At 34.3% G+C, this 14,300-nt stretch overlaps 1 protein-coding gene across 2 annotated transcripts; it reads left to right on the forward strand.

Annotated features, from left to right (window-relative positions):
* The first annotated feature begins 9 nt into the window (after nt 1-9).
* On the forward strand, nt 10-11,347 carry LOC109107490 (MORC family CW-type zinc finger protein 3-like). 2 transcript variants are annotated; one of them, XM_042761412.1, is made up of 17 exons: nt 10-1,019; nt 1,573-1,645; nt 1,773-1,905; nt 2,371-2,595; nt 3,117-3,254; nt 4,047-4,161; nt 4,323-4,451; nt 4,537-4,656; nt 4,740-4,837; nt 4,931-5,038; nt 6,580-6,702; nt 6,988-7,062; nt 7,153-7,195; nt 7,353-7,428; nt 8,455-8,524; nt 8,613-9,135; nt 10,310-11,347. In XM_042761412.1, the coding sequence occupies exons 1-17, from the start codon at nt 984-986 to the stop codon at nt 10,562-10,564; spliced, it is 2,340 nt and encodes a 779-aa protein (XP_042617346.1). In that variant the 5' UTR covers nt 10-983; the 3' UTR covers nt 10,565-11,347. The 2 variants fall into 2 exon arrangements, with proteins under 2 accessions (XP_042617346.1, XP_042617344.1); XM_042761410.1 differs by having other exon boundaries at nt 10-1,645.
* Nucleotides 11,348-14,300: the final 2,953 nt, after the last annotated feature.

Genomic DNA, 14,300 nt, shown 5'->3' on the forward strand with positions numbered 1-14,300 from the left:
AGTATTACATCACTTGTTCACCAATGGTTCCTCTACAGTGAATGGGTGCCGTCAGAATGAGAGTCCAACAGTATTGTTTATTACAAATATGTAGATTTTCATTTCACAAAATGTTAATTGATGGATTCGAGTGGTGTGGATGACTTGTAGATTATTATGTTTTTATCAGCTATTTGGACTCTTATTCTGACAGCACCCATTCACTATAGAGGATCCATTGTTGAGCAAGTGATGTAATGCTACATTTCTCTGAATCTGTTCCAATGAAGAAACCAACTCATCTACCTTTTGGATGGCCTGAGGTTGAGTACATTTTTAGCAAATTTCCATAAATTTGTGAACTCTCACTTTAAGATTAAGACTTATAGTTTAGAACTCCAGCTTCTGTATGTGTTAAATATTTGAAGATGCAAAATGCACAAACACAATCATTGTTAACTACATCAATTAATCCTAAATGAATAATTAAATTTACTCACTTGATTGTAACAGTCATCTTGTTAGGCTGTACCTATAAATAATACTGATCAAAAATTTCATTAATATGGAAAAGAAAACTGAATTACAAAAATAAAGTTCCACAACGTTTCTCACTTAGTTGTATTGCTTCTTCTTGAAATGCATTTGATGAGTATGTCTGCAGAGTTTGGAAGAAAGCACTGGTTTGGAAGAGGCCACTGAATATCCATCATCCTTGCTATGTCTGAAGTACAGCATTTAAGCTGGCATTTAAAGCACCTGCTTAAATAAAAGCCACATTTCAAAGAAGAAAATAAAGATGTGTCAGGTTACACATTCGTACCAGCATTTATTGCTCACAACAATATGTGAGGAACTCCTTTAGAAGTCTCAGCGGGTGCATAGCTGGAGTGTGAGAGCAGGGTGTGCGCTATATCTGGACACAGACAGCAAAAGCTGTTCAGTGAGTTTACAACGCTTCTCTGCAGCTTTCTTCAATATCTAACATAGATCTTCCAGCAAAAATGGCAACTAGAAAAAGTGGCATTCCTCTGAGCACAGTAAGTAACGTGCATTTATCAGTTTTGTTGTAGTTTATGATGTTCTCCTGTGTTTTTCTATTAGTTCTTGCATTCAAAAAAGTTGAAGAATGCAATAGTTTTGAGCTTATATATATTTTTTTATATTTTTGTTGTATTTTTTTTTTTGCATTTTTGTTTTGAATTTTTGTTGTTTTATTGTTAACATTTCTTTTTAAAATCATTATTTATAATATTCTACCTCAAAATGAAATTCTATGGCAATATATCAATCATTTTAAAATATACACAAATAGTTTCACACTGAAAAAAAATTGACTCAGAAATTGCTAGTAAATTTCACAAATAAACGGCAAGTAACACATTGAATTATACATTACATTTTGAAGTAGAAAGTAAAACGTACAATAACCTTTATAAAAAAAATTTTTTACAGCTTCGAAAAATCAGTGTAGTAATTGCAAGATGCATGTTAAATAATTTGCAAAATGTGAACAAGAACATATTGGTTTTAAATGAAGTCTTTAGCATTTCATGCTTCTTTTCCAATCAGCATCCTATTTTGTTTATGCAGATTAGTCCAAAATTTCTTCATGCTAATTCCACAAGTCACACCTGGCCATTCAGTGCTATAGCTGAGCTGATCGGTGAGTTCTCGAAATCACACTTATGTCAACTTATTTGATAAAACACGTTTAGACAAGTTGAAATTTCGGGTTTCTCGTTATGGTGTTGGCATACTAGTTAGTTTGTGAACTGTGAATTGTGTTGCAGATAATTCGTATGACCCAGATGTTCGTGCCAGACAGATCTGGATAGACTGGACACGCATCAGAGGACTAGACTGCCTCTCTTTCATGGATAATGGGGAGGGTTTAACCAGAGCCAGACTACATAAGATGCTCAGGTACAAAGCACTATAGCCTGTCCATTTACTTAAGCTAATTTATTATTCATTTTAAGTACAGCAAGTAAAAAGTGTGTAAAATGGACTTGTAATTACTGGTTGCTATAATTGCAAGAGAATTAAGAACTTTTATTCAGTTAATTCAAGGGATTCACAGTGGTCTTATGTCATTAGCACTAAAAGCCTATAACATTAAACCAACACTGGAGTGCTGCGGCCCACTGCCAGAATAATTAAGGACACCTAATTGGCTTCTTGTAATCACTATACTTATCATGCTGTGAATGAATTCAGCTGCTTATTAGTGTAAACTTTTGAGAAGGTTAAGTAATCTCTTAATGAAAGTATGATCCGAAATGTGATATACTGCTATAGATGTACCTTTCAAAAGTTTAGGGCTGGTACAATATTTTAAATGTTTTTGAAAGAAATCACTAAGGTTGCATTTGTGTGATCCATTTTAAGCTTTGGTTTCAGTGAGAAGAAAGCAACGAAATCTCACATTCCAGTTGGTGTGTATGGCAATGGGTTTAAATCAGGGTCCATGCGTCTGGGAAAAGATGCCATTGTTTTCACGAAGACCAGAGACACCATGAGTGTGGGACTCCTGTCCCAGTCTTACCTTGAGGCCATAGGAGCACAGCGAGTTTTGGTGCCCATGATCACATTTAGACGGGATGGACATAATCAGTAATCTTCTACAGATTTCTTTTCAATTTTATTAAAGGGATCGTTCACCCAAAAATTAAAATTCTGTCAATAATTACTTGCCCTCAAATCGTTTCGAACCCGTAAGACCTTCGTTCATCTTCAGAACACAAATGAAGATATTTTTGATGAAATCCGACAGCTTATCTTAACATTACGATTGAACCTCTGATGTCACATGGACTATTTTAACGAAGTCCTTACTGCCTTTCTGGGCCTTGAACGTGGTAGTTCTGTTGCTATCCATGCAGGGTCAGAAAGCTCACGGATTTCATCAGAAATATCTTCAGTTGTGTTCTGAAGATGAACGAAAGTCTTACAGGTTCGGAACATTATTAGGGCGAGTAATTAATCACAGAATTTAAATTTTTGGGTGAACTGTCTCTTTAAAGCTTGTGCAAAGATCCCAGTTGACTGTTTTAATTCATATTTTAATTGCATTTATGCGGATGCATTTCTTAAGCTTTGAGTGAAACTGAATTCTTGACCTTTGACCTCACTAGTGTAGAGGATGGAGGCAGTCTGAGAGCGATCCTCACACACTCACTCTTCAACTCAGAGAAAGAGCTGTTTGCAGAGCTCCGCGCCATCAGCGCGGCCGGACCCACAGGAACACGCATCATCATCTGGAACCTTCGCACGTAAGCTCCGCTGGATACACACACAAATGGATGGACTAAATGACTGATGGCTGGGGAGGATATTTCTGTTTTAAATAATTGCTGTACTTGGAAACTTACAGGGATGCTTCACAAAACTTTCGTTTTAATTTCATAAACAGTACAATTGTTTTCAACATTAATAAAAATAAGACAAATCAGCATCTCAGAATGATTTTTGAAGGAACACGTGAAACTGAAGACTGGAGTAATGATGCTGAAAATTCAGCTTTGTTATCACAGGAGTAAATTACATTATATATTAAAATAGAAAATAGTTACTTTTAATTGTAATAATATTTCAATATTACTGTTTTGTGATCAAATAAATGCAGCCTTGTTATGAAAGCTATAAAAGCCTGTTTCCACCACGGAATAAAAAAAAAATAAAATAAATGTGACTGTGTTTCACACAATTATGACATTTTTCCTGCAAAAGTTTATATCTCACAATTCATACTTTGCTTCTTCCAATTCTGAGAAAGAAAAAAAAAATCTGAATTGTGAGATATAAACTAAGTATTACAAGATATTATCTCACAATTGCAAGTTTATAACTGCATAGATATACACTGACAATTCTGAGAAGAAAAGTCTGAATTGTGTGATATAAACTCACAACTGTGAAGAAAAACGTCAGAATTGTGAGATAAAAAAATCACAATTACCTTTTTAATTTTTAATTTTATTGTTTTCCCCATGGCGGAAAAGGAGTTGAGCATGAGAGGCTTCTTTCAAAAACATTAATACCCACCCAAAATGTGTGTTTTTTAGGACCACAAATGGAGAGACTGAATTTGACTTTGACACAGATAAATATGACATTCTGATCAGGGCGAACATCAGTGACAAGAGCAACATGACCCCAGAAAGTGAATACTCCTTACGGGTGAGCAGAGCACATCTCGCACGAATATGGCATGCTATTAGGAATATACATGATCTTGTCTATGTTCTATTGAAAAGAGACAAATATGTCAATTGGAGGGGAGGGGACTGTTTGGTGACGGGTTTGAAGGAATATTGATTCTTCATGTTTTTGTAATGTAGGCATACTGTAGCATCTTATACCTGAAGCCTCGTATGCAAATCATTATTCGAGGACAAAGAGTGAAAAGTCAGCTGATATCCAAAAGTCTGGCTCATATTGCACAGGACAACTACAGACCCTCATTCCTTGTATCCTTACAAAATATATTGTTTTTTGGAGTGCACACACATATAACATTATTACTGTCTCAGCATTTCTTAACTCAGGGCTCAGAACAAACGCGTACGCATCACTTTTGGATACAACACCAAAAGCAAAGAGCATTATGGGATTATGATGTACCATAAGAACAGGCTAATAAAGCCATATGTGAAAGTGGGCTGCCAATGTAAGGTAACCAGAAATGATTGCATGTTTCTTCTGCTTCCTTTACAAATAAATTCAATACTAAAAGCCATGGTTTGCGTTTATAACAGGCCGAAAGAAAAGGTGTGGGTGTTATTGGTGTTATAGAGTGCAATTTCCTTCAGCCCACTCACAACAAACAAGACTTTGATGACACCGATAAATACAGGTGCGCTCAACAAACGCTGTTTATCACTCTACTGGTATTTACCCCAAATGATCCCCTTGGGTTACTTTGATGGAAAGGCACTATTTTGTACAGGAAGATCATGCACAACCTCAGCATAAAGCTGGAGGAGTATTGGAACGAAATCCGCTACAAACGAAAGAAAGAGGACCCGAAGTGCACACTAGCAATAGAGGATGTGTTGTGAGTACTGCCGTCAATAACCTGTCAGTAATCCAAAAAATCAAAGGGTTTTAATTACTTTTCTAGATATTTTTAAAGGAATAGTTCACCCAAAAAACAAACAAACAAAAAAAAAAAAAAACCTGTCATTATTTATTCGCCCTTATGTTGTTCCAATACCCATGACTGACTTTCTTCCATGGAACACAAAAGCAGTGCTGTTCCTGTTAACTAAAACTATTAAAATCGTTTAAAGTAGTTGAAATAAAGCTGAATTCAATTCAAAAATAGATGAAACACTTAAATAAAAATGTTAAATGTTGCCATGGCAACTAACAGAAATGAGTATGTTGAAGTATTAAAAATAGTAAAAACTAAAAGGAAATAAATAAATAAATAAATAATATATAATATATATATTTTAAAAAGACAGTAACATATCAGAATGATTGAACTAAATTAAAATGAAAACTGAAAAAAAGGTATAAAAAAGAAATAAAATAAAAGGTATATATATATATATATATATGTATGTGTGTGTGTGTGTGTATATATATATATACAGTTTGGAAACATTACTATTTTTAATGTTTTTGAAAGAAGTTTCTTCTGCTCATCAAGCCTGCATTTTATTTGATCAAAAATACAGAAAAAACAGTAATATTGTGATATATTATTACAATTTAAAATAATTGTTTTTAAATGTATTATACTTTAAATTATCATTTATTTCTGTGATGCAAAGCTGAATTTTTAGGTTCATTATCACATGATCCTTTAGAAATCATTCTAATATGATGATTCATTATCAAAGTTGGAAACAGTTCTGCTGCTTAATATTTTTTCAGAACATGTGATGCTTTTTTAGGATACTTTGATGAATAAAAAGGAAAAAAAAAAAAAAAAAAAAAAAAAAAAGAAGCTATGTTTTTAAAAAATATATAAATATTTTGTAATAACAATATACACTACTGGTCAGTAATTTGGGGTCAGTAATTTTTTTAATAAAATCAATACTTTTATTCAGCAAGGATGTGTTAAATTGATAAAAAGTAATAGTAAAGAAAATATATATTATTAGAATATATATTATTAGAATTTTTTTTTATTTTGAATAAATGCAGTTCTTTTTAACCTTTTATTCATCAAATATATCAGACAGCAGAACTGTTTCCAACACTCATAATAAATCAGAATATTAGAATGATTTCTAAATGATCATGTGATAGACTGGATGTTACATGTGACACTGAAGGCTGGAGTAATGATGCTGAAAATTCAGCTTTGCATCACAGGAATCAAATATTTTTTTTAAGTATATTCAAATAGAAAACTATTATTTTAAGTTGTAATGATATTTCACAATATTATTGTTTTTTTTCTGTATTTTTGATCAAATAAATGCAGGCTTGATGAGCAGAAGAGACTTCTTTCAAAAGCATTAAAACTTTTGACCTGTACTGTATATATATATTAGAGTGCGTAAATGATGACACAATTTAACTTTTTGGTAGACTATCTCTTTAAAATTTCATAATCTTACCTATGTCTTCTTCTGAAAGGAAAGTTCCAGATCAAGTCTGGGTTCAGTGTGACAGCTGCCTGAAGTGGAGGAGGCTTCCAGATGCCATCACTGAGCTGCCAGACAAATGGTTCTGCTGCATGAATTATGACCCACAGTTCAGGTGACGGCAACAAAATAGTTATACCATGATATCATGAGTAAAAAGAGAAGGGTTTGAATGGGTCTGGGATATCTGAGAAGATAGATAAAGGTTAAAGGAAGCCAAATATTTAAGTTGAACAGATGAGAAGGAATAACTGCCATTACTTCTAGGTCACTGGATGCATTATTTTCTGTTGAGCCTGACATGATTTGAAGTTTTGTTTTGCGATGCCTACCTCCTTGCTGGGCTTCTCAACATGCTTATTGTTCATTATATTGTCACCTTACTCTGAGCTCCACACAGGAGCTGCTTGGTAGAGGAAGAACTAGAGGATGAGGAGGAAGATCAAAAGTCATACCCTAAACCCTTTAAACGCCAGTAAGTTACATTGTCAATATTACTGATTGTTTCTTGACATTAAGAATACCGGAAGCATTATGATATTCAGCACATTCTCTATAAATTCAGGAGGAGAAATACAAAGAGTCTACTTGAGGAGAACATTCCAGAAGTAAGAACATTTATAACCTACTCAACTAGAGAACCAACAAGCAAATGTTAATGAATCAACCTCTAGATTTTCTTTTAAATGTTTATTTATTTTTTATGCCAATCTAAATGGATTATTCATCAGAAAGCAATATCAGAATCTTGTGTTCTCCTTTCAGAGCACACAAGCTCAAGACGGACCAGCGTTTACAACCATTCAGGCACCCAGACATCCAGCAGCCTCTGTAATATCTGGTAAAGATGCAATGCCACATAAAAGCCATACTAAAATAGTTTTGACCCACTTTACCATGTGGATTAAGAGGCTCTGGTGGATGTGGCTTTTGGTTCTGTTAATGAAATGCCTCAATGAGACTTCGAAACTTTGGCTTTTCATGACAATGTGTAGTTTTTTTCCTCAGTCGTTATGGAGAATCAACACTGAAGGTCATTTTTTTTTAAAAATTATTTGAGCATGTGTTTTTTGCAGTTGGGTTAAGTATGTGAAAAATAAACTTGTGTAAATGTCACAGTATTTACTTTAAATAATAATAATAAAAAATGTTTTTATACAATGTACAGTACTGTTCAAAAAATTGGACTCAATAAGATATTTTTTTAATGATTTTCAAAGACATCTGTTGTGCTCACCAAGATATATTGTGTAATATTTTTGTGGAAACTGTGATACTTGTTTTTTTTTTTTTTTAGGATTCTATGATGAAGTTCAAAAAAACATTTAATCGAAATTTGTCTTTTGTAAAATTATAAATGTATCTACTGTCACTTTTGATCAATTTAATGTGTATTTTATGAAATGAAATGAATAATAAAAATAATCTTTAAAAAAAATAATAATAATAACCCCTCTGACCACAAATGTTTGAATGGTAGTGTAACATGTTACTTTTAAACATATATTTAATTGTTCTTTCCATAAGCTCACCCTTAACTTTTATTCAGGCCTTAAAGGGATAGTCCACCCATAAATTTACCACATTATCCACATGTCATTTCAGACTTGTATGACTTTCTTCCTTCTACATAACACAAAAGAATATATTCTGAAGAATGTTTCAACAGTTTTTGTCCCTAAAATAAAAGTCTACAACATTAAACCCTGTTTTATGAACTAAAAACACAACAAAGAGACATTTTTCAAAATATATTATGTTGTGTTCCTCAGAGAAACTAATACATGTGGCATGATGTTGAGTTGTGACAGAATTTTCATGTCTGAGTTAACTATCCCTTATTATTAAGTATTCATTTCATGTTTAGGAGCGTCTTTAGCTGAGAGGTCCCCATTGCCCCTTATTAACCTGACCGCTGTCTCCAACTCCCTAAGAAGGTAGGGATAATATAGTCGATACATATTTCTATAGTAAACATGTTTCATATATCATTTATAAAGGTTTGTTTGTGTTTTATTTCTCTAGAGCAAAACAAAAGTTCTCAGCCATTGAAACACAGATGGAGGTGACGCCATCCTTTCCTGTCCCCTCTCTCACCCCGCCGCAAGAACTCTTCTTTCAGACTCACTGGCCTGCTTTGAATGAGGAGAGAAAGACTCTCACTCAATCCGACACACTCGTGAGCAAAGCTGCGTGCGGCATGATGGAAGGAATTGAGTCGCATCAGGGGCCCGCAGCTGCAGAAAAGACATGTGAAAGAGATGCATCATCTGGGACAGGGAGGGAATACAGCTCAGCTGCGGAGCAGATAATTGAATTGCCCCTGAAAAATGAGAAGAAATGGGTGGTGCATCATGAAGGTCATGATGATGATGAAGAAGAGGAAGAAGAGGAATGTAACTTGGTAGAGGCGCAACAGTGGCAGGATGAGCTAATGGAGCTGATGCATGAGACAGCGGAGGAGAGAGACGCGTGCCGGCAGGAACTGGAGGTGCTTAGAGAACACAGCGCCGCCCTGGAGGATGAAAGGAACCAGCTCATCAGCAGGGTAGGAGCGAGAGGTGATGGATTTGAGCTGTGGGATGGTTGTTAGTAAGACATTTCTTGTCACTACCCACAATTATTATTATGAGTTATGGTACACTTTACAATAAGGTCTTGTTTGTTATATATATATATATATATATATATATATATATATATTATATATATATATATATATATATATATATATATATATATGACAGTTCTTTCTGGTCCTCGAATCTGATTGGCTGATAAGAGTGTGATATTATTCATTTCAGCTTTATTTCAATTAACAAAATTGTTTTAATAATTTTAGTTCTAGTTTTCATAACCAATAACAACCCTAGTAAAAGTTGAAATTAACATTTAATTGTTAACCATTGTAGTCAATTAATGTTATCAAATGAAAACTTATTGTAAAAATGTTATCTATATCAAGTATGCAAGTTACTTTTTGTTATTCAAAAAGATTGTAAATGGCTAAAAAAAAAGTAGAGAGGTTTATTTCAGTATTATTTATATACTCATTATTTATGAATGTTTTGAATTTGCTTTTATATTTTCAGTTTTCTTTACTTTTTAAATTCTTCTACTCAGATGTAATTTATATTTATTTAATTTTAGTACTTCAACTTATTTTGTTTCAGTTAGTTGCCAAGGCAACAAGATTTTAAAAGTTTAACATTTTCATTTAATATTAAAGGGGTGGTTGATCAGCTTGATTGTGTTTATGGGGAGCAGTGTAACGTATTCATGCTTTGTTTTTAAAAAAGCTCATTATTTTCACATATTTTACTTTTATTCTATCGCTGTTTCCATTCTCGTCAAAATGGGCTGTTGAGTTCCTGGTTCAATGAAGCCCCTCCTTCAGAAATACACAATGGGCTCTGATTGGTTAGCGGGCTCAAATAAAATATTTTATTTCTGCTTTATTTCAGTTAAAGAAAGATATTTTTAGTAGCTTTATTTTGAATTATTAATTACAACACTGTTTGGGGTTGGCTATGCTGACTTTTTGCCATTAAGCTACGAACATAGCAACACCTTAGCAACTGCATAGCAGCACCCTAGCAACCACCCACAACAGCCCAGCATTATGGCAGTGACTTTTGCACAAATCAGCACCACTCTCATACTGTCTTCTGCAACTATAAAAGTTTTCAAAAAGTTTTGAACTGTGTCTGTGCTGTGTCTAGCTGGAGAGTGCAGAAGAGGAGAAGAGCAAGCTTTCTGTCCTGTGTGGTCAGCTGAGGAGTCAACTGGCAGAGCTCAGGGAACAGAGCCAGAGAGGAAAGGAAGAGAGAGACGACAGCTCTAAACTGAGGACGCTGCGTCTAAACCTGAGCCGTCTGCTGGTGTCTTTCATTCCCTCTCTTCATCTTGAGCATGTGGACTACAGCAGTGATGTCATAGATACCATCCTCATCCAGGTTCTAGAACACATCACTTAAAATGCTTTCTCTGATTTTCAAAGTTAGGACTGATGGAAAAAGGAAATGACTAAAGATTTGTATAGAATCTCTTGTGTTAGTGGAAATATTGATTTTATTGTTAAAACTGGATGAAATTATTACAATTTCTAATATACTTTGTCATATATTTACTTTCTTTTTATTTTTTTTAGATAGACTTATATAAAAATATAAGGAGAAATCACTCAGTATAGGAATGGAAGTCCACCTTTCTGTCAAAAGAGCCTTTTTGAAAAAGGCTTTGCTTGGTTGTTTTTTTTTTTTTTTTTTTTTTTTACTAGCATTAGCTGGACTAGTTAATGTGAATGTAAAGGAGATTTTCAATATGATTTGAGCTAAAGAAACCAGATGTATGACGAAATATGTCACTTTGGCAAACAGATTTGGATATTCTGTCTCCGCAGTCAAGTACATAGAAGCTGCGTTTGCATGCCTAGAAAATAGCACAACCAAGACGACCACCAAGTCAACCGACCTGCTCCAATAAAGACTTAATATGCTCACATTCAGGTATTAGATGTTAATTTATCATTGATTTAATGAAGTTCTTTACCACCTCTATATATGCTATCTTGTTCCTTTCACAAAAATCAGTTGTCCTTCTCTTATTTTTGACCTCAACACATATCCATCTACCACTTAAACACTCTCACTATTAATCAAATCTTCTTTAAAAGACATCCTCAAATAAATACAAAATAAATGTACACTGTGAACTCAGCAGTGACCTATCGACTTACCTCCATTTGCACTGAAAATAAAACCCATAAATGTGATCTAATCATTAAAGGCCTCTTTTAATTTTACCATCATAGTTAGTTCTGCCGCCAGGGTTAAATGAATACCCCATGTATTAAAGGTCATAAGTTAATGACCTTTCTCAGTGTTATTTGCCAGTGCCATACAGAATGACCAGCACTGTTCAATTGTAAACTTAGGGTCACTAAGATTTATATATCCACAAAAATATTAAGCAGCGCAACTGTTTTCAATAATCATAATCATAGGAAATGTTTCTTGAGGACTAAATCGGCATATTAGATTATGTCTGAAGGAAACTGAACGTGACACTGAAGACTGGAGTAAAGACTGTTGAAAAATCCAGCTTTGCCATAATGGGAATAAATTACATTTTCACATTTATTAAATTGTAAAACTGTTATTTTAAATTGTAATAATATTTCACAATATTACTGTAGTTTTGATCAAACAAATGCAGCCTTGGTGAGCATAAGACCTCTAAATATCGACCTCAAACTCTTGAACAGTAGTGTACATACATATTTATTTTCTGAATCTTAATAGAACACCCTACCAAGGCATAACTGTTCCAGCAGATGTCAGTTCTTCAGACTTCTTACCTACCATCTGATGGAGAGGCCGAATTTCATGCAACACCTGTCTGTGTTATAAATGGACGACTCATGGGAAGCTTACGTGACTGTCTTATTGCAGTCAGGCTCATTAAATGCCTAAGGTTACCAAAATATTACACTGGCCCTGCCAGGGCATAACAAGAGTCAGATGTAATCTCTTGGAGGGCAGTGGGATGGCTGTGTCATGGCCTGGTTAATACTGCGATTTGAAGGAGCAGTTCACTGAAAGTCATCAACTCGCTCATATTTTTCCTTACCTGTATGATTTTCATCCTTTTGTAGACACACAAGGTAAGAATAGAATTTAGGGCTGTGAAGCTCCAACGTGATGAACAGGAACCATAAAATTTGCTCATATAAGTAGTCCTTATGTCTCATGCATTATATTCTGAAGCCAAACAACAAAACAGGCCAAAATTAAAGCCATTATTCACTGAAAATCTCGCAATAGCGTATCTTGAGAGTTCATAAGAGAATTAGTAATGTCCACTTTAATGATGAACCTTTTTTTCAAGTTGGATCTTTTGAATGAATTGTTTGATCCAGTTCACAAAACCAGCATGAGTCAGTTCTATAGTGCTTGATTCATAAGGTCTACTTTTACCATACTTTTACAGTGATTTTTAAAGCTTGAAAGCTCCAGACTGAGCATGTATCTAGTTCATACACTTTGGTATCTGTCAAAATCCTTTTCCTTCTGGATGCCGCAGTCATGTCGGGTCATGAGGTCCAAGCCTGTGCCAGATTTGATTTTGTGTTATTCAATCTCTCCTACCAGGATCCATCTCTGCTTGAACCATCAAAATCAAACTGGTGAGTAAAATATTACTCTGAAGTTTGTACATTTTTAAAAGAATGGGGGGAAAACAGTTGATTTTTACACTCTTAAAAAAAAGTCCTTCACTATACAGTTCTTCAGTTGGCTGAATGTTTCTTTTAGATTAAAAAAATAATAATAATAATCTAAAAGTGACATTGGTTCTGCAGGCCAACATATTGGTTTCTTGGTTCCATTGATGATCGGAAGGAACTAGAAAGTAAAAAGTGCTTTTGATTCTAATTGGAACCTTTATGTAGTGTTTTATCGGAACCAATCTAGGATTATCTGGAATGTTCTGACATTCTAAACATTTTTCACTTTTATGTTTTCTGCAGAAGTTTGGTGGAGGCCAATATGAAAGAGTCTTGAAAAAACGACCCATCCCAAATCCTGAGGTCGCCAGACTCGCCTTTGTCACACCAGGACCAGAGGTCAGACATTTTTCTTTCCGCTTGCAAAATTAGAAAGGTCCATTTCTTACAAGTTCAGCATTTTGTATAAAGTAATATCCTAAGGGTTAGGTGATTTTCTTCGATCTTTACCCCCTCTGAATATTGCATGTTGATTTATGGCCCACACGCTGAGCCAGATCCAGGTCTCAAAATGGATTTTAATGGAGTCGCATTAGTGGAGTTATTCAAGATAAGGGCTTATCAGCCAGCTCAAATTTACTTAACACTTCACATCAATCCATCTCAACTTGTACTAGGCCTGTGAGAGTTGTATTTTAGGTGCTATTGAGAATACACAGACAATTTTCAGTTTTCTGCTTCATGGCTTCTTATCGTAATCTCTTTTCTAGAAAATTATCCATAAAGTTGTCATTTAGCTTAATTTTATGCAAGATAATTGAACAGAGTTTAGCTATTTTAACACAATGATTCATTCAAGTGTGCCCTTCAAAAAGATAGGAAGTAAATTAGTCCCTGATGAGGCAAGATTGCATTGACTCCATACCTGCTAATATGCTTTTTTGTTGTGCTTTTGTTAGTTATAAATAGAGACTCAAATACTTTCCAACCATTCAACAATAGTTGTAACCCATTGCGTCTATTACCACTGTTAACCATTATTTTAAATTGTGGAAAATAGTAACTGTAAAGAGAATAATTGAGTAAATACTGACCTCAAATCTTGATCTACCCAAATGCATTTCCTCAAATGTCCACAAGGGGACACTCAGTCTTTGGTACAGCTATCAAACACAGCAAAAAGCACAAGAATATGCATGTTCTGTCTGGAAAACACAAGAAAACATCAATTATTTACATTATGGTCACATCTGTTGCTATTATTATTACCAAGGCAACAAGAAAGCAACAGAACCATAAGAATCAGTGTGCAGTTATTAAATAATTTATTCATAAGAGACTGTATCAGTACTGATGATAGTGAGCAGGTCCTTTAGGACAGCACTAATACTTTCTAAAGCTGAGCATCCTTTTCCTCCTCCTGTAGATGCCATAAAGTGATTACACTTCTGTAGCCTTTATATAATGTTTAAATAACACATATGTTT

This window comes from Cyprinus carpio, chromosome A1 (assembly GCF_018340385.1).
Source record: "Cyprinus carpio isolate SPL01 chromosome A1, ASM1834038v1, whole genome shotgun sequence".
NCBI lineage: Eukaryota > Metazoa > Chordata > Actinopteri > Cypriniformes > Cyprinidae > Cyprinus > Cyprinus carpio.